This window comes from Pleurodeles waltl, chromosome 11 (genome assembly GCF_031143425.1).
Source record: "Pleurodeles waltl isolate 20211129_DDA chromosome 11, aPleWal1.hap1.20221129, whole genome shotgun sequence".
NCBI lineage: Eukaryota > Metazoa > Chordata > Amphibia > Caudata > Salamandridae > Pleurodeles > Pleurodeles waltl.
In genome coordinates this window covers 935,290,292-935,311,556 of record NC_090450.1, presented here as the reverse complement: position 1 = coordinate 935,311,556, position 21,265 = coordinate 935,290,292, and the positions used below count along the sequence as shown (strand labels likewise).

The 21,265-nt window shown below is 45.2% G+C and overlaps 1 protein-coding gene across 1 annotated transcript in view; it reads left to right on the top strand.

The window, feature by feature from the left end:
* RAB35 (RAB35, member RAS oncogene family) overlaps nt 1-17,682 on the top strand; it is a 136,626-nt gene extending 118,944 nt beyond the window's left edge. The window contains exon 6 of the mRNA XM_069215037.1: nt 16,764-17,682. Within this exon, the coding sequence (XP_069071138.1) occupies nt 16,764-16,889 (126 nt within the window). The 3' untranslated portion in view covers nt 16,890-17,682. The remainder of the gene's footprint in view (nt 1-16,763) is intronic.
* The last annotated feature ends 3,583 nt before the right edge of the window (nt 17,683-21,265 follow it).

Genomic DNA, 21,265 nt, shown 5'->3' with positions numbered 1-21,265 from the left:
CATTGGAGGCAGATTGGGATTGTACTAGGACTGGTAGTGCATGTTTAAGGTTTTCATTAAGGCAGCATGACTACTTTTATCAGAGGGTAGAAAACCCTGATTTAGTTGCCTAAGATAAACTGTTGTAAGAAATATTAGTTTTTATAATGACACGAAACCAAATCAAGAAATGTGTATATTTTAATTCGAAGGACCACTTTAATTCCTGTCTGATCTGTCGTCAGTATTGAAATATACTGAACAATTTAAAAGATTGCTTGGAAAAAACATCAAAGATTAATCTTTGTGAGTTTTGTTACATCGGCCGAAAGGTTGTTGCAAAGATTTGGGTAGGGTGCCAGGACACACAGTATTGAGGAAACCATTGTGATTGAACCAAAGAGTTAACCAGGAGTGCCAAAGGTTTTGGTAAATGCAGTAAATTGAGGAAATGACTGTTTGCTCTATCCTCTCTTTTTCGTACATTGAAATAATTATGACCATTCTTTAATGTAACGAATTACAAACCATATGCCACATACCATGTTTATAGAATGCATTATCTAGATATGTCTTTATGTGTAACACCGGCCCAATTTATTATGAAAACGAAATTCCTTAAATTGGATAAGGGCTTACACTAGTGAAACAGTATTGGAACAGGTTCACGTTCATATTAGTAAATTGTCTTTATTGAATCTACACTCACATTTAGATTGGAAGTTTTAGAACAGTCATTATACATTTAGTGTGGATACTTTTAAAGTATTGTAATTGAGTGTGAATTGAGAAGAGTGACTTGTCCCACAATAAAGAAAGAATTAGTAAAACAATGACAATCTGGCTGTTCACCTTAGCAGCTCTTACAGTTTAGAGCTTATGTTACCTCTTAGGGTTCTTTAGCTGCAAGGGACCTCACTAATGTCAATCTTGTAATCTATGCGAAAAACATATCTTAACATAACTTTCTGCCCATAAAGTGGATATCCTTTTGATAATCTCCATTCTTTTCTTCAAGAGTTTCCTTTGTTTTTCGCTGCTGCTGCTCTCCCCAGCCAGTCTGACCCTAGATTTGGCCACTTTTTTAGGTCTCAGGTCTAGACAGCGCACGTGTGCTGTCTCATAAAGATGACCGTTGCATGTGCGTTGTGGGCTTCAGCCCATCCGTATGCTTGTCATTTGCTGGCTCCTTCGTCTCTCCATTAGTCGATTTTCCCATTTGTCGACAGGATGCATGCATCATGCCTCTTCCAGGGTTTAGTCCTCCCCAAGAGCAGCGACCAACTACTACTACACCTACGCAGCAACGATTTTAAGGCACTGTTTCAGGAATATTGTTTTAATTTATTTTGTGAAACATGCGAGTGCATGTGTTTGACCGGTAATTGTGTGAGCCCTGTCTCCTTGCTTTTAGGGTGTTTGATGCCGAGGTGGACTGCCACCTAACTCCCTCCTCACGCTGCCCACTTGCCTTGCTCTTGTTTACCTTTTAAGCATTTGTTTTCCTGCCTTGGTGGCCTTGATTGCCCACTATGACCAGCCCTGTGCAGATCCCAGCAGCCACGCACTTTAGTACACATAAGAATTACAATAGAACAGATTCAAATTCCAGTGCTTTCTTACCACTGAATATTACGCCATTGTCTGTCACTAAATGCTTTCTGCTCTCATCTCACTCTAATCAACCAACAAGAATGATTATTGCATTGCAGGATGTAAACAGTAATCATAAATAGCCCGTGGATGCTTTTTAGTCAGTAGAAATATTTTGTTTGATGGCATGTGTGGCTGTTAATACACGTGCACTGCATAGCTCCGCCATTTAGTGTTGGGTCTGGAAGGTTGCAAATTTATTTGAAAAATCTTTTGAATCACGAGGTACAGTGAACCCTTCCTCTTGCTGACAATGCGCATGGTCCTCGAGTCCGTCTACAGAAAATATTCTTCCGCTGTTGGGTCCGGCCGTGTTTCCTCAAAGCTCCGGTTTGAGACTGTAATAAGTCTCTTCCGTTCGGGAAACCCTCTCCAACCCTGTGTGTATTGTTTCCAATTGTGTTTTCTTTGTCACTTTGCATTCCGGGATTGAATAAACCTTTGTTCTATTCAAACTCTTTCGATCGGGGCCCTTAGGGTGGCCATTTTATCCATCCTACACCTCGGAGAATGAAAGACTTATGGAATAGACGCCTTTTCGCTTCTGTCCAGTGTAATTTCAAATTCCCTCGGACCGATCAACATCCGGTCTATAACCTCTGCTTGTCGCTGGAGCATAAGGAAGAAGATTGAGGCCTGTCAGTCCTTCAGGTTAAAAAGTACTCTGCCGGACAAAGGAGGTTGTCGCAGAGAAATGCAGAGGCAAGAGATGGAGGGAGACACCGGACATTTTCAGTATCCAGGAGACCATGTCGGACACAGAGCAGGAGATCAAGGAGGTCTCTGCTACCGAGGAGGCATTTTCCATTCAGGACTCTGACTCTGAGGCCGAAGTGACGCTGGACCTGCAGGTCAACAAATTGTGAGTAAATCACTCCTGGTTCTGCCCAAAACACTCACCACTTTGGAAGCAAAGGCTATCGTGCAACCACTGCATTCTGGCCATGGCAGGCATTGAAAGACTTTTTTGAATGTCCTTCCCTCGGGCTCAACACTGAAACCTAAGCCGAAAGTGTCTGCTTTCACCCTGAGCTGAACACCATTGGTTCTGGTGCCGAAACCTTCCACCTCCCATTCAGCACTGACTCTTCTGATGGATACAACTACCTGTGGATTCCTCACCTAATGAATACTCCCATGGCGCCAGCATTCGACGGAAATCTTCTTCCTAGTCTCTGCACGTCGACGAGGACGTCACTCTAGCCCACGCGACGCCGTCTGACGTCATACAGGCAATAAGAGGTCCTCGACGACGTGCAGACGTCAGTTCCCTTTTTTCTGTGCATTCGAAACGGTTATCTTCGAGGGAGCTACTGTTACTTTAGTGGTTACAGTGTGTATTCTGCTGCGTAGTTCTTCTCTGCGGTAACAATGTCTCAGAGAAAGTCGGGTTTCAAGCCCTGTCGAGAGTGTGGGGGCAAGATGTCCGTTACGGATCCTCACTCTGACTGTCTCTGGTGCTTGAGCTCCGATCACGACGTTGTGACTTGCGATTCATGTCAGCACATGAATCCGAAGGCCCTCAAGGAACGTGAGGCTAAATTATTCCTGGCGAAGTCGAAGAGAAAGGAAAAACATCACAAGAAGTCTTCCTCGCCAAGGTCTCATCGGCGTCATCGAGACTCCCGGCGCCGTAGAGATTCACGGCGTCATTCAAGCAAGGAGACTCGTTCGAGGTCGCCTTCGGCTCGACGTCTGAGGACTTGGGAGGTCAGTCCCACGGTCACGCCGCATCCATCGACGCCGTTGCCCTCTCCGGCGTCACCGACTTCGCCTGGACAAGCGTCTGTGGTTGAGGTGATGCAGCCTCTTGCGATGTCTCCGGCGTCGCGGACGTCGAGGCCGGCGTCGGGGTCACCTTCGATCCAGGCACCCCAGTATCCGGCTTTTCCAGCCCCTGGAGCCGATAGTACCGCATTTCTGAATGCGATGTATACCATCTTTCAGCAGATGGCTCCAGGACGTGCTCCGGCTGGTCCTTCGGGGCCTTTGGCCTTTTCATTGGGTGATCCTGCGCCTCTTCGGCCGGCACCCTTTATGCCCTTTCTCCCTTTTGGGAATGTGGGCTCGGCGCCGGTGTCGGCGCCGGTGGCCGCTCCGGTGGCTTCAGAGGGATTGGCTCCGGATGTTTCCATCCCGTCGACGTCGGGATTTCGTCCGGTGAGTCCATCGGCTCCAAGATCCCTTTGTCCTGCTCCTTCATCGGCGCCGGATGCGGCGTCGGATGCTTCTGGAGATCGGCGCCGATCTTCGACTTCGGCAGAGGCCATGTCGACTCCGCGCATTGAGCAGAGACTACATTCAAGGAGGCGTGCTCTCCGTCTGTTGGAAGAGCAGGAGTACCAGCGAGTCCTGGAGGAAGGAGAGGTTGAGGACTCGGGTGATGGACTGCATGGTCTGGATACGGCCAGTGGGCTGGATACTTCCCCTGAGTGGGACCTTTCATCTCCAGGGGAGTATACGGAGGAGGCTGCTTCCTTTCACGCGGTGGTGAGGAAGGCGGCTAATTTTCTGGGCCTGCCTTTGCCGGTGGCAGAGGCGAAGCAAAATTTATTGATGGAGGTGCTGCATCCGGCCTCTGCTGCAGCGGAGCCTCTCTTGCCGTTTAATGAGGCTTTGCTTGATCCGGTGTTGGAGGTGTGGAAGAAGCCTGTATCTTCCTCGGCAGTTCATAGGGCTGTGGCCAGGAGATATCGGACTGCACCATCTGACCCTGGCTTTCTTTCAAGACACCCTACGCCGGAGAGCTTGGTGGTACAAGCCTCCTGTTCTTCAAAATCAGCGCCTGGATCCTTCCCGACGGTGCCAGGAGACAGGGACTCCAAAAACTGGATGCGCAATCCAAGAAGATATTTTCTTCTTGCAGTTTGGCTTTGAAGGCCACCAACGCAACTTGCATTCTGGGGAGATATGTCCATGCTCTTATGGATGATATTTCATCTTCTTTTACGGAGCTTCCCCAGGGACTCTTGGATTTTGTCTCAGACGCCCAGGCTGCCGCAACCCAGATTATCCAGTCTGGACTGGACACAACCGACTCGGTGGCTAGGGCGATGGGCACGGCTGTGGTGGCAAGGAGACGGGCCTGGCTCCGTAATTCAGGGTTTTCTGCGGATGTACAGTCAACCCTATTAGACCTTCCGTTTGATGGGGACAAACTGTTTGGAGCAAAGGCAGATTCGGCCTTGGAGCGATTTAAGGAGAGCAGGGCCACAGCCAAATCGTTAGGGCTGCAAGCTCCTTCTTCCTCTGCCTCTTCCAGATTTTTCAGGATGTTTCGTGGATTTGGGCGTGGCTCTTCCTCCTCTTCCTCCTCTTCCTTTCGGGGGAGGTTCCAGCAACTCGCCTCTTCCCACCCCTATAGATCATTTAGAGGGAGAGGTAGGGCCCGCACCAGAGGAGCCTCTCAACAGCACTCTGCCTCTTCCTCGTCCTCTGGAGGGGTGCAGCAGGGAAAGCAGCCTTAGGCTTCCACCATTTCCCACTCACTCCTCTCCTGTGGGGGGAAGATTACGGCATTTTCTCCACAAGTGGGAGACTATTACAACGGACACTTGGGTTATCAGTATTGTGGAGAAAGGCTACACCCTTCCCTTTCGGGAGTTTCCGCCCCCCCTCCCGCCCCGCCCATCTTATTGTTCAGAAGAACACCTCCTGTTGCTAGAACAGGAGGTTCAAGTCCTCCTTTCAAAGGGCGCAGTGGAGTTGGTTCCAGAGCAGGAAAGGGGTCAAGGTTGTTACTCAAGGTACTTCCTGATTCCCAAGAAAGATGGTCGGTTGAGACCGATCCTGGATCTGAGGATCTTGAATTGGTTCCTCAATCAGGAAAAGTTCAAGATGCTGACCCTAGCACAGGTGCTTTTGGCGTTGAACAAAGAAGATTGGATGGTGTCTGTCGACTTGCAGGATGCTTATTTTCATATCCCGATACTCAAGTCGCACAGGAAGTATCTCCGGTTTGTGGTAGGGTCACAGCACTATCAGTTTGCGGTCCTCCCGTTTGGTCTTACTTCAGCACCTCGAGTCTTCACGAAGGTGATGTCAGTGGTTGCGGCAGAGCTCAGAAGGAAGGGGATAGCAGTATTCCCTTACTTGGACGACTGGTTGATCAAAGCCAAGTCCCCGGAGCTTGTGTCGTATCATCTGCAGTCAACAACCCAGTTGTTGTTCGACCTGGGCTTTTCGGTGAACGTGCCCAAATCTCACCTGGAGCCCTCTCAGCGCCTCCTGTTCATAGGGGCAGTACTGGATACAACATTGAATCGAGCCTTTCCTCCGCCTCAGCGGGTTCAAGATATTCAGGAATTGGTTCCAATGTTTCGAAATGGAGCGGTAGTTCCAGTCCTCAAGGTCCTTCGTCTGCTCGGTCTGTTTGCCTCCTGCATACTGTTGGTCATGCATGCTCGCTGGCACATGAGGGCTCTTCAGTGGTGCCTCCGAAGGCAGTGGTCTCAACACAAGGGAGATCTAGAAGGTGTGGTCAAGATCTCCAGAGATGCTGCTGTGGACTTGAAGTGGTGGATTGCGAGCAACAATCTTTCACAAGGAAAGCCGTTCGCGCAGTCGCCACCAGTGGCCACGGTCATAACGGATGCTTCCACTCTAGGGTGGGGAGCTCATCTGGGGGATCTGGAGATCAAAGGACTTTGGTCTCCAGAGGAACAGAGGTTTCATATCAATCTGTTAGAGTTACGGGCTGTACGTCTGGCTCTCAAGGCCTTCCTCCCTTCCCTTCGTGGTCAGTCGGTACAGGTCCTGACGGACAATACTACCACGATGTGGTACATAAACAAACAGGGAGGAGTAGGGTCGTACCTTCTCTGCAGAGAAGCTCTTCGACTATGGTCCTGGGCAAAGGACCATCAGATTTGCTTGGTAGCAAATCATCTGACCGGGGTCTTGAATGTACGTGCGGACAGTCTCAGTCGCCAATTCTCAGCCGACCACGAGTGGCGTCTCCATCCAGATCAAGTCCGTTTAATCTTCCAGATGTGGGGGTTTCCTCGGATAGATCTGTTTGCCACTCGGGAGAACGTGCATTGTCCGTTATTCTGCAGCCTCCAGTATCCGGTGCAGGGAGCATTGGGGGACGCGTTTCTGATAACCTGGTGCGACCAGTTGCTTTACGCGTTTCCCCCCATACTCTTGATTCCTCGAGTGTTGAGGAAGATTCGCCAAGACCGGGCTCAAGTCATCTTAATAGCTCCGGATTGGCCAAGGAGGGTGTGGTACTCCGACCTTTTTCAACTCTCGCTGTGCCCTCCGCTCCGTCTCCCTCTCAGGGCAGACCTCCTCTCGCAGTCGCAGGGGCAGGTTTTACACCCCAACCTCCAGAGTCTACACCTACATGCCTGGAGATTGAACGGGGCAACCTGAGTTCCTTCTCTCTCCCGCCTGATGCAGTGGATGTTATATTAGCGGCCAGGGGACACTCCACTAAATCTATCTACGCTAATAGGTGGTCTAAATTTGTTATCTGGTGTGGAGAGAGACAGATTGATCCCTTACATGCTCATCTGTCAGATGTTTTGTCTTTTGCTCTGTCTCTAGCGTAGAAAGGTTGTGCAGTGGCTACCATTAAAGGTTATTTGTCTGCCCTGTCAGCCTTCATTTGTCTTCCAGATCAACCATCATTATTTAAATCCCCTATTGTTCTCAGATTCTTGAAAGGTCTTCTAAATAAATATCCTCCAAAACCATTCGTGATGCCTCAATGGGATTTGTCCTTGGTCCTCACTTTCCTTATGGGGTCCCCTTTTGAGCCTATGCATTCTTGCCCATTAAGGTATTTGGTTATTAAAACAGTCTTCCTGGTGGCTATAACATCTGCAAGGAGAGTGAGTGAGTTGCAGGCCTTATCGGTAAAACCCCCTTATACAACTTTTTATGGGGATAAGGTGGTGTTGAGGACCAAGGCTGCTTTCCTCCCGAAGGTTGTTTCACCCTTCCATTTGGCCCAGACAATTACTTTGTCCACGTTCTATCCTCCGCCTCATCCTTCAAAGGAGGAAGAGAGACTACATCGATTGGACCCAAAGAGAGCGTTGAGCTTCTTCATTGATAGAACGAAGGATTTCAGGCTGGAGGATCAGCTGTTCATCGGATACGTGGGCAAGAGGAGAGGAAAGGCAGTCCACAAGAGAACACTCTCCAGGTGGGTTGTTCTTTGCATTAAAATCTGTTACTCTTTGGCAAAGAAGGATCCTCCTGATGGCATTAGAGCTCATTCCACCAGAGCTAAGTCGGCCACTACGGCCTTGGCCAGAGGTGTTCCTGTGGTCGACATCTGCAAGGCCGCAACTTGGTTGTCCCTTCACACTTTTGCGAAACATTACTGTTTGGACTCTGAGGTCAGAAGGGACGGCCATTTTGCACGGTCAGTGCTGCAGGATTTCTTGGTTTGACCATACAGGCACCCTCCACCGGGAGTGGTACTGCTTTGGGACTCTATTCATTAGGTGAGGAATCCACAGGTAGTTGTATCCATCAGAAGAACGAGTTACTTACCTTCGGTAACGACTTTTCTGGTGGATACATTAGCTACCTGTGGATTCCTCACGGTCCCACCCGCCTCCCCGTTGCCTTTCTGGTCTTACCAAGTAATCCTTGAGTGCGCTCCTCTTGGTATTCAAGGTTGCAATAGATGTTGTATATATGGATACTTGTGTATATTTATATGCATATATATATGTATATATCTTGTGTATATACATGATTTGCATATATTTGTTTAAAAAAAAAAAAAAGAGTTATATTAAATTTACAGCCATTTTATTGCAATGTTGTGTATTGTACAATGTTATGGGATATTTCCTTGCTCTTTCATTGCATTGGGTTGTTGTTCTCATGCACGTAAAAAATGTTGGTACTGACGTCTGCACGTCGTCGAGGACCTCTTATTGCCTGTATGACGTCAGACGGCGTCGCATGGGCTAGAGAGACGTCCTCGTCAACGTGCAGAGACTAGGAAGAAGATTTCCGTCGAATGCTGGCGCCATGGGAGTATTCATTAGGTGAGGAATCCACAGGTAGCTAATGTATCCACCAGAAAAGTCGTTACCGAAGGTAAGTAACTCGTTCTTTTGGCACCTAAAAGACTGCCTGCCTCAGAAAACTTGACCACCGAAAAGTAAACACTCTTTGGCACAGAAGAAAACTCGAGTCTAGAACATTCTCAGAATCTGCATTGCCACCGGAGCCAGTTCTACATAAAATGAAACAACGGCTCTTAGGCAAGCAGTCACAACTTCACATCCAGCTACAAACGGGGAGGGTGTTGGTGAAGACTTTTATCTCCACCCCTTCCGAGCGACAGCTTACTTTTGAGGAGGCTATAGACCAACCCAGGCCTCCATTCAAACAAAGGAAAATGGATAAAGGCTATAGAAGAGTCTCATCCACCTCTCCCTACATCTCCTCCACGAATCACCCCACCACCACCACATTTTCAGTCACCGCAACATTCTCACAGTGATCCCCTGGAATTTTCACCACAAGGCTCACCTCATTCCCTCCATGATGCAGAAGATACAGAAGATGGCATAGAGCACTTGCACACTGATATAGACCCTTGGTGTCAATATGACGTAGATACCTATACGGATACAAACCTATAGAGACTTATCCAGCTAGACCTTCAGCACCTGACAAAACTACTTCTTTTCAAGAGCTAGTGGGGAGTGCAGCAACTTACCATCAGTTGCCTCTTCATAAGGATCCTATAGAGGATGATTTACTCTTTGAAACACTATCTGCCTCACACAAGACAATTCAGTATCTCCCTGTGCTTAATGGAATGCTAAGACATGTGGACGACTTATTCAAGACCCGGCTATAGCTCGGAGTATGACTCCTAGAGTGGAGAAGGAATACAGTGCCTCCCCCTCAGACCCTATCTACATCAGACATTCGATTCCAGCAGACTGTTTAGTAGTGACTAACGCCAGGAAGAGAGTTAACTCCCAAGCTTCCCAAGATGCTCCACCTCCTGCCAAGGAGAGTAAACTCATTGACGCCTCAGGCAAGCATGTTGCTGCGCAACCAGAAAATCACGGGTGTATTGCCAACACGTGGGGACTCCTGGCAAGGTATGATAGAGCCCACTGGGACAAGATGGAGCTGTTACTTCAATACCCCCCAGGAGAACATAGGAAAAGGGGGCAAGGAATGGTTAATGAAGTCCAGCTCATTTCTAATTGCTCTGTATGCTGTGCCTTAGATTCTGCTGCTACTGCAGCCAGAGGTTAAAATACTAGTATCCTTCTATGCCGATATGCATGGCTGTGTATTTCTGTCTTCAAACAAGAGGGTCGCAACAAACAATTCTAAACGTCCCTTTTGATAAGGAACACCTCTTTGGTCCACAAGTACACCAGGCCTTGGATAAAATGAAGGACAATGAGGTGAAATCCATGGGAGCACTCCAGCTTCCCAGCTCTCATGGTGTTTTTCATAGGCTGTAATACAAGCCAGTCTCTAAACCTTCAGCTACAAAAAAATAAATAAATCCTACAATAAGGTCAGCCACATACATCCTCATACAGGGGATTCTACAGAGGATCCTAGAGAGGAAATAATTACAGAAATAGAGGTAAAACAGCCTCCTCTTGAACCTCTGTTGCTGTCTCCAAATAGTGACTCACTTCAGCTACCCTCTGAATACCAGACGCCTGTAAGAGGGCGTCTTCAGTACTTTTTCCAAATTGGCAACTAATCACAACAGATCAATGGTTGTTGGATATTATCCAACATGGCTATTGTCTGGAGCTCATTTCCACACCTCCAAATATCCCACCCGCACTCTCAAACTCTCACAGGAGCACATCACTCTCCTCAGACAGGAAGTTCATTCCCTTCTTGCAAAGGGAGCAATAGAACCAGTTCCTATTCAACATCAAGGAACAGGGGTATATTCCCTTTACTTTCTCTTCCCCAAAAAAGATGTCTCACTAAGACCCATTTTGGATCTCAGTCCCTTAAACCATTTCATCATATTAGAACTTTTTCATATAGTTAGTCTCCAAGATGTTACCCTTGCTACAACAGGGCGATGTAGAATCAGCACTAGATCTAAAAGACGCCTGGTTCCATATTCCTATTTAACCAGCTTATCTAAGATTTGTCATAGAAGGGCAGCACTATCAGTTCAGAGTGCTCCCATTTGGGGTCACCACAGCACCAAGAGTGTTCACAAAATGTCTAGCGGTGGTATAGAACTTTCAAGCGCCACATTTTCACTTCCACCCCAATCAACGTGTCACAGTGAAATTAATCATGACATTTCTGGGAATGATGGCTTCTTGCATTGCAATGGTGCCACATTCAACTCTTCACATGCGCCCGTTGCAGGAATGTTTGTCACACCAATGGTCTCAGGCACAGAGTCGCATAGTGGATCTAGTGTGGGTAGATGACAGCACCTTTCGCTCTATGCTGCGGTGGAACAAAACCAACCTTTTGAAAGGGTGGCAATTTCTGGACCCTGTTTCACAAGTCGTTATGACAACGGATGCTTCCTAGGCGGGATGGGGGTGCTCCTCTCCAAGACCTCACGATACAGGATCACCCACTCAGACTTTTGCACTTCAACTATCTAGAGCTGATATCACTCAGCTTTTTTGATAAATCTCAACAACAAAGTAGTCCTCATTTGCACAGACAACATGACAACCATTTTCTATCTGCAAAAACAGGGGAGGGGACACTCATTACAGTTGTCTCGCCTTGCACAGACAATTTGCCATTGAACGATTTGCCACAACATTTACCTATTAGTGGAACACCTCCCAGGATCACACAGCAGTTTTGCCGACCTCAGCAGAATGTGGCAACAAGTCCACAAGTGGGAACTGCACCCCAGAGTTCCTTTAACCCTACTTTCAAAAGTGGGGATTTCCAGACATAGATCTATTCGCAACAAAGGAAAATGCCTAAACTTTGCCTCTAGGTTCCCACATACTCAGTCCCAGGGCAATGCTATATGGATGAACTGGTCAGGAATATTTGGCTATGCTTTCCCACCCCTCCTTCGGTATGTGGTTCAGAAACTCAGGCAAACTTTGATTACACTAATTCTAGTGGCACCCACATGGGCAAGACAACCATGGTTTACTACCCTGCTGGACCTATTGGTAGCATCACATGAGAAGCTTCCCCTCCGCCCAAATCTTTTTCTCTCAGAGTCATAGTCAAATCAGGCACCCAAATCCCAAGGAGCTGAATCTTGGAATTTGCATCCTGAAGTTTTAGAATTTGGGTATTGAAATCCACCTGAAGAGTGTATTAACATTCTTAAAGAAGTACGTAGATGTACCACTAGAGCATGTTATGTACCAACGTGGAAATGCTTTAACTATAGCATTTTGAAAAACTGGGAACCTTTCCAAGAGTCTGTATAAAATATTATTTTGTAGTTTCTCCATTTGCAAAATGCAAAGTTGGCATATACGTATAGGTTTACACACATTTTGCCCTCAATGAAGGAAAAAAGCCCCCAAAGGCAGCACACCTAGAGCAAAAGGCTGCTGCTGGCACCATCATCCTTTATTGAAGCTGCTGTCAACCCCTTTGCCCTGACTTCTCAAATATTTGACATCCTTATGAACACTATAAGGTTACATTTAAAAGCTGTTGCTGCTCATCTTCAGAACAGACGTCTTCTCTTTTCAAGATACCTGTCATAATGGCTTTTATGGAAGGGCTTAAAAGGGTGATACCACAGAGATTACCCCCAGTGCCCTCTGGAAATCTTAATGTGGTACTCACTAGACTTATGGGACCACCTTTTAAGCCACTGCATTCATGCCCTTAGCAATTCCTTTAGTGGAAGGTGGCCTTTTCCGTTGCAATCACTTCCCTAAGAAACATAAGTTAGCTCCAGGCATTAGTCTTGCAAGAACCCCTTTTCCAGGTACATAAAGATAAGGTGGTTCTATACCCCAACCCAAAATTTCTACCAAAAGAAGTATCTCAATTTCATCTCAACCAAATTATTGAGATGCTGTTTTTTCCCACAACCTTATTTGGTTGCTGAAAGAGACCTCTACATGTTAGGCGTGAAAAGAGCACTTATGTTCTATATTGATAGAACTAAAACCTTTAGGATGACAAAACAACTTTTTGTTGCTTTTTCTCCACCTCATAAAGGTAACCCTATTATTAAATCCAGTATATCAAGATAGGTTGTTAAATGTATCCAAACTTGTTATGCAAAACCCAAGCGGTCACTACATGTTATCCCTAGAGCACACTCAACATTCAAAAATGTGCATCTTTGGCATTTCTAGGTAACATACCCATAGCTGACATTTGTTAGGCAGCTGCATGGTCAACACCACACACTTTCACTAAACACTATTGCATAGATCGTCTAGTATGCCAACAAGCCAATGTAGGTCAGGCAGTGCTATGTACTCTTTTTCGAAGTATTGTAACACCCACAGGTAGCCACCTCGTCTCCGGAGGCACTGCTTTGCATTCTTTGCAGAGCATGTATATATACAACCACACATGCCATCAAACAGGAAATGTTAAACTTACCCAGGAAGCATCTTTTTGTGGCATGTAGTGCTTTAGCTTCACATGCACCCATCCGCCTCCCCGGACACTTGTGGTTGTTACAGTCTCTTAATATACATTTGTACGCATGGTCATTTCTCTTGCTTACTTTTACATTACACTCCATTCACAACTGTCTGCCGGAAACAATCTGAAGATGGAGTCGAGGACCATGAGCATTGCCAGCAAGAGAAGTCACTGTACCTCATGACTTGAAAGACATTTCGAACAAAAACTACTTGCAACATTTCGGACCCAACACTAGATAGAGCAATTATGCAGAACATTTGAATCTACAGCACAGTATGCCACAAACAAATGCTTACTGGGAAAGTTAACATTTTCCTTCTGAGAATTGTGTTTTAGACAACATGTTGATGAGGTAACTACTTGCATCTGTGTTTAGAAACATTTTAGGCTCCCGACTCGAGCTCCATGTAATAGTATTTATCCTTCTGCTGATTGCCCCCTGAGGTGCAGAACTGCTGACACTGAAACGGAGAAGCATTACAGACATCATTATATCGGAGACACCTATGGGGGATGTATCTATGAAAGTAATTGTGTTATAACGTGCAGTGGGAGACTTTCTCTACATGCTCACAAATATATCATAGGACAAAATGGCTCCCACTGAACTAGTGATCTACTTAATAGATGTGAGAGCCCTAATGCCACATAAGTCAGATCTCATGACGCGCATCACAGATGTAGTTCACTGAGCTGAACTGAAATTACATTGTACAGGAATGCAGATAAACTGCTTTTACAGGTGCCCCAAACGATGATGCTGTCAGTGGTTGTAAATACTTATTTACTTTTGCATAAAATATCTACTGTTTTTTATTCAAGAGTTATGTCCTTAAGCATCTTCTATAAAATACCAAATATGTTTAAAATAATGTCATTTTTTGAAACATTGATAAGTCTGCATAATGAATGGCAAGTGTGTTTAATAGCTCGACCATTTATACTATGTATTTTTTCAGGGGGTGCTGTTATAATTGTATACAGGGGAAAACAAGCCTTGCCTTGCATTACCATAAACCGGTAAAAACATGATGTTGAGAGTAGAGACAGTATTCCAGTTTCTTTGGCAGATAATCACCAGAGCAGGGTTCTTTTTAAGAGTCCCCTCAAGTACAGTAAATGAGTTTCATTTTTAGGTCTCTGCTCTAGAGAGCGCACCTGTGCCGTCTCAAAAAGAGACCTGTTGCATGTACTTTGTGGGCTTCAGTCTGCCCATAGGCTTGCCATGTGCTGGCTCCCTTGTCACACCATTATTCGTTTTCCCCATTTGTCCATGGCATGCATGCATGCATAATGTCTCTTCTAGGGTTTAGCCCTCCCCTAAAGCATTATCAATAAAACCAGCCCCAGAGCCCTACACAAATGCATTAACATTGCCAATGCCAATTGCAGTTGGATTGCAGAGAACTATTGGCTTTGCTAATGCTTGTTGTTATTCTTCAACCAAGTCAATATTCTGAAATTGTCTTTCATTGCTTATCTCAACAGCCACCTTCCTGGTGATCTTGTCAGTGCTGAGATCCTATATGTTCTAGCAGTATTAGAATGCTGCATTGATATACTCCAGCAATACTTTTCAAACTCTCTGAGGTCCTACAGAATTCTCTTGTGCATTTTATTCTCAGTCTTGCTCTCTTTAACACCTCCTCTTTGATTTCTCCGCTTGCTTTCTATTATGTTTCCAAAATCGGTCCTTGTTGTTCCACTGTATCCCTCCATTGTGCTGTGCCAGCTTTGTCACTTGTTCTGCTTTAAACTCTTTCTTCCTCCCCTCTTTTTGGTTCTTCACATTTGTTCATTTTTCTGCCTTGCTCCTATCACTCCAGTCCTATAGCTAACAGTCTAACACTCAAGCTTTTTATTGTTGTAGTTATTTCACTTGCACCTCCTTTTTAATCTGATATTAGTCCTTTATTACACTTTTTCATCTAGTAAATGTACTGTTTAAATTTTACAGCATTACCATTGTGCATTTCCTTGAATGTTCTATGAACAGTACTGTACTAAAACCAAATACATTAGCTTGCTTACTGAAAATGATCCTGCACTCCCTAACCAAAGATACTTGATTGTACGACCAGAAAACTATACACAAATTCAAGCCAGAAAGCTAATACCTTAAATATGCTTGCCTCCATTGGTTCTTTCTAACTCTTTAACTGTGCGCTTACGACAGCTTCTTCTTAGACTGGCCTCCAGAGGTTTCTTGTTTTGCGCCAACCAGCCAGAACTAAAAAAATATTTGTTTGCCTAACTGCACAGTAACAACTAGACACCTGTAATATTCTTGTTCGGACTGTCTTTACCCTTGTAAGGTTTGGTTTATTTTGGGGAATGCAATGTACATTGTGGTTTTTCCAGGTTCCCGTTTGCTCAGTCTTGCTCATCTTCCAGCTAGGCACCGATGAAGATGCTAAAGTGTGAATATGATAAATTGCATTAAACCTTAAAAGATTGGATACATTGACTTAAGAAATGCATAAAAAGGGTGTCCATGGTAAAAACTGTGGAGCACTGGAGTCAATGCAGACTGTTTGTAAGTAATAGCTAATATTGTGCAAACTAAGTGGTATTAATTTTATCATCGTCAGAAAGATGGCTGGCTATGGTGGAATTTGAACCTGTTACCATCAGCTCTGCTGGACATGTCTGTGTAACGGACTGAGCTATTTCACATGCGTCGTTTTAGAGCACATGGGGTAGATGAAGCAAAGCAGCTGTGTCAGTAAGACATTTTAACCCCAGTAGATAATTAAATGATAATGGGTCACATCCACAATAGAAAGTCCATGTTCTGTTGAGGATACTCTTAACATTATCTGGAAAAAGGGATATGATTTCTACCATACTGCACAAATGTTGCTATCACAATTGTTAGCCTTTCTGGATTGCCAGCAAAAGGGGATTGGGGGAGGGTGGGCTTTTCCTGTACATGTGAAAGTTTGTCATTGTCTGGAAAGGGATCATGGGCTGTGGCCAAGTCCCCACTGGAAGGATGCCGAAATGCTAATGTATAGGGTATGGAAGATACTGCTTGTGAATTGGTAAAAGGTATTTGAAGATTAAGCTTTTGGAGATGGGATAACTAATGACAGCATAGAATGTGGATCTTCCAATAAAGGTTGGAGTGGTGGGCATATTTTGTATTTTCTGGGGACATTTTGTAAAAGTAAGGGATTTGCTTACTTGCCTTAAATTATGACAGGGTGCATGCTTATTTAAAAGCGCATCAAGCACTATGAACTGAGGATTTGTATGTGAAATGGCGGTCATAAATTCAACAATTTAGTTTTTGGGCATGTAGAATTTCTCCAGTTTCATGATCTGTTTTTTACCGATTTAAGTTTTAAAGAAAATAGTCAAATGCATGTCTTTTTGATGATGAGTAAAGCAGTTCTTTCTAAATCCTCAGATCATCGTGGTTTTTAAAATATCTCTTCCACCCCTAGTTTGAAAGGACTCAATGGGAGTAGGTCCTTACTTCCTCTATACTATTGGCTGGATTTCAGATGCTGACTGAATCTTATCTGGTTGATCTTTTGCAGATGTTTAACTGTATCACAGAGCTCGTTTTGCGAGCGAAAAAAGAGAACTTGGCAAAGCAGCAGCAGCAACAGAATGATGTGGTGAAAATCAATAAGAACAGCAAACGAAAGAAGGGGTGCTGCTAACGTGCTGGGCAGCCTCGGAGAGCATGCTCTCACACCGAACAATCCCTCCAGCGAGACTCGGACTCCCAGCAGGAGGAGAAGAAGCGGACACTGGCTCAGGGCCCTGCTGTCAGGGGCCTCAGGGGGCGTTTTCTCAGTCTTGTGCCGTTATTTAAAAAAGAATCTCCACGTTTTCTTTTGAGAGGCATTGGCATATGCTCACTGTTGTGCCAAGAAAGTGCTGTTGGATTCTCCTGGTTCCCCCCTTTTCCTCCATGCTTCCTCTGGAGAGCTCGATCATAAAAGGACTGTCCGTTGTCTGCTCTGTGGACTAATTAACCCAAGGGCCTGTACATAATGTATATTGCTTTAACCAGCCGCGCCTCCCTTGTATCGCTTCGACTTCTGTCTTCTTAATGCCAACCAATCAGGAACCTTAGAGTTCATCTTTTTAAAGATCTAGTGCAGACCAAGTTCTTAATCTCAATTTGCATCATTCATGCTGCTCACAGTGGTGCCCAGCTTTAACCACTTAGTCTGTGCTCTTTAATTTGTGTCAAAATATTTAAAACTATACAAAAGAAGAAACACACTCCTGTGTTTAAGACCGAAAAGGAGCAGATTTGGATTACATTTGTTTTTTAATGAAGTGATAATTGAATGAGGATTACTGACAGTCTGTGTTTCTATTCTGAATCCATTCTCCTTCTCCTCAAACTAGAGAGGGAGAACAACTACAAACAGATCTGCCAAAAATGTTTTCTACCAGCCTGTCTATACAAAAAAGGAGAAACTAAATAAAATGTGAAGTCTAGTACTGGTCTGTGATTGCGGGATGGAGGGTGCACACAAGGGAATTTTAGATAACTGTTTAAAGGATTCCTGAAGCTTTCATACTGGGTCACTGCTTGAAGTCCTGTTTATCTATGTGCCTTTTAATAATTCTGAAAATCCCAGATATGTAGTGAGGGTGCCAAACCATTCCTCCCTTTGTTAAACCTTCAACCACAATAAAGTTTGCTAGGGAAAAAACAATCCCTAAATTATTATGGATATAAATAAATGCACTGAGGTTTCAGCAAGATAAGTGTTGAAAGCAGTAGTGTAGTTCATACTTTCCGTGATGCTGATAAGAGTGGGTATATCGCAGGAGCTGCTCTTGTTCTTCCATTGTAATGCAGTCTTCAAGTGTTTTATGTAAAATATATTGATATATATACATTTTCACTATTTATGACCTTACTTAGACTTTGGTGAACGTGGTGACTTTGGTGAAGAGACTTAGTGGATGTCTCATCCTGTATTGCAAGTGCACTATAACCTATAGCACTTATAGTACGGCAGACAAGATATCTGCCACATTTTCTCAGAATATCCCATCCATCAGACTCTACATAAGGGTATTAATCTTTGAAGAAAGCCCTGGTTCACTTAAAGGCTTGCAACTAATTTTTTTTGTAGATTAAAACTGGATTGTTGCTTTGGGTGTTTGAATTTCCTTTCTGTGATCTTAATAGTTCATTCTCCATGTGTTCTGTTTGTTTAACGTTTTGGTGTTTAATGTGGTACAGATCATTTTCCCTAGAGGAATAGTACAATAATATTGTGCGGCATTTCACAGTAAGAATCAGTTATTAATTGCAAATTTTTGCTTAACCCCCATCTCCAGAGGATCTTCATTTATTGTCCTGCTAAAGTGCAGGATCCTAGAGTACTTTTTCTAAAATATATATCCTGCTTTTTAATTTTGACACTTAACGGCCTAACACAAGCTGCTAGTCCATTTCCATTGGGTTTTTTTAACAAAAAAAAAAACAATTTAAAAATCAGAGAGTCACTTTCTGCTGATGGTTTGCATGTAGCAGCCCTGCCTTTTCACAGCATACTACAACTAAATCTCCCTCGCTGGGTGTTTCTTGAGTTTGTGAATCAAGCTATGAAAAAGAAAGCCCTTTTTCAATGCTGTCAGACCTTCCTTCAGCTGGAACATATGGGGTATACAATCTATGTTACAGGTATAAGTTATTCTCATAACTAAACAGAAGGGGTGCAGGTTACACATAGTTTCTCCAGGAAACATGCCTAACGCACAGGATGGGTTGGGGGGCGCCCTGCAGAGGAGGTGGAGGGGCCACAGGCATACCTCAGCACATACTCAACATTTGCTCATATCACGTTTATTTGGATGAAACCCTGAGCTCCTTTGCAACATATTGGGGGCAAGTCAGACCCAGAGGGTCGATACATAATGGCCACAGAGCTCTTAAGTGGGCAAGACATTACACTGATTAATATTTATGCACCCAACACAGACCAGAGAAGGTTTTTCTCTAACTTATCCTGAGTTCTGGCCCCCTACCTAGTTCGGAATCGTGGTGATCGGAGGGGACTTTGGCAGTGCAATTAATGTGGAGTTGGACTGCTCCCATCCCCCGCTGTGGGATGCCTTGGTGATAAGAGTAGCCCACACATTCAGAGATTGGCAGTCAGAGTGGCACCTGTGGACTCTTGGCGCATGCTGCACCTAATGGCCTCCTTTTTTTTTTTTTTTTTCCTCTCCTCTGTGTCCTGTATGACCGATTAGACACATTTCTTTGCCCCTTAATGGTTCATAGCACTATTAGGAGTGTAGAATACCTTGTGCGTATGGCCTTACATCAAAATCCGATCTTTTTATCTCTAGAGTGGGACAGAGAGAGGCCATGCGTCCTGAACTGGAGACTTAGGGACCGCTTCCTCACCCCAAATAGAGTGGGACGCCTTCAAAATAGTGATAAGGGGCAAATGCCTATTGGAATTGGGGGGGGTCAGATGTATGCTGCTAACAGAAGTTGGAGCAGCTGAGAGGTCACTACGTAGACTAGAATTACATAGACCAGGCCACTCGGAGACACAAGCGGAGCTCCTGGCGGCGAAAGAGGCAGCAGCAGAGCAGAGCAGTTAGAGCGACTTTGCTGTTTTGACTATAAAAATTATATGATTAAAGCGCTTGCAGAGAGGGACCGAACAGGCATGCTGCTGGCGTGCCTATCAAAGCCAGCGAAGAAAGGGTCCATGTTACTTGAACTGGAGAGTGATAGGAGCGATAAGTTAAATCAGCAACATCAAATTAACAAGGAGTTTCAGGACTACTACTCTACATTCTCTACTTGTACACTGAATCGCATGATAACAGGCATACATGAGTTTTTGGCACCCTTAGAGTTCCCTACACTGACACCAGAGGAGGCGAAGACACTGGGGGGGAGACGTCGCGGTGCAGGAGTTACGGACTGCAAAAAAGGCAATGGCCAGAGGCAAAATCCCGGGCCCGGACGTCTTGCCAATCAAGCTTTATGCCACATATGCGGAGGACCTGGTTCGAAATTAGCTGAGCTGTACAATGCAGCAAGACGTATGGGTGTGTTGCCGATGTACTCCCTGGAGGCCATGGTGGTGCCACTGCTGAAACCAGGGAAACCGGCACAAGATAAGAGATCTTACCGATCTCTTTCAATGCTGAATGCTGTTTATAAGTTGATGAGTCGATACTCGTCATCAGACTCCTCCCTTACATGACCGGACTTATACACCCAGATCAAATGGGTTCATCCCCAGCCGGAGCACAGCTCTTAACATCAGGATATTACTCACTTTATTGGCGGCAGACATATATGATCGCATGGAAGCTGTAGTCTTTAGTGTAGACCTGGAAAAGGCATTTGATGTCCTGAAGTGATCTTTTCTGTATGCAGTGAGGGGAAGATTTTGGCTGGGAGAGGATTTCATTAGGTGGACAGCTTATTATATACACACCCCTTGGCTAGAGTGCGTACGGGAGGTTGTATATCGGAGACGTACCCAGTGTTACAGGGGACTAGGCAGGGGTGCCCATTGTTCTCATTGCTGTTAGTGCTGGTGGTTGAGCCCTTGGCGGCTCATGCCAGGACTGGGGCAGTATATAGGGGACTGGAATACAGTGGATGCACCCACCTTGTCACTCTACGCCCATGATCTACTGATGTTCCTTGAGAACTCTTCGACAGTGCTTGCGGGCGCTTGGACCCTGCTGGAAAGATTTGACATACATTCTGGCCTGAGAGTAAACTAGCGCAAATCCCAGGTGTTCCCCACTCTTCTGGGCCACCCTGGCCCACCTAACTTACAGGGGCTGTTTCCAATATCTAGGGGTTAAGATCTTTCCAAGCACCCCTGACTTATTAGAAAGGAACATGGAGAGTGCGACCAGGGAACTTAAACGTAGCGAGGAATTCTGGAGCACGTTGCCATTATCGGTGACAGGCAGGATTGCGCTACTCCTTCTGCGGTTGTTATATTATTTTGGAGTGCTCCCAGTGTGGGTCCCCAAAACTGTATTTAGAGAGCTGGTCTCCATTATGATATCATTTCTCTGGGGG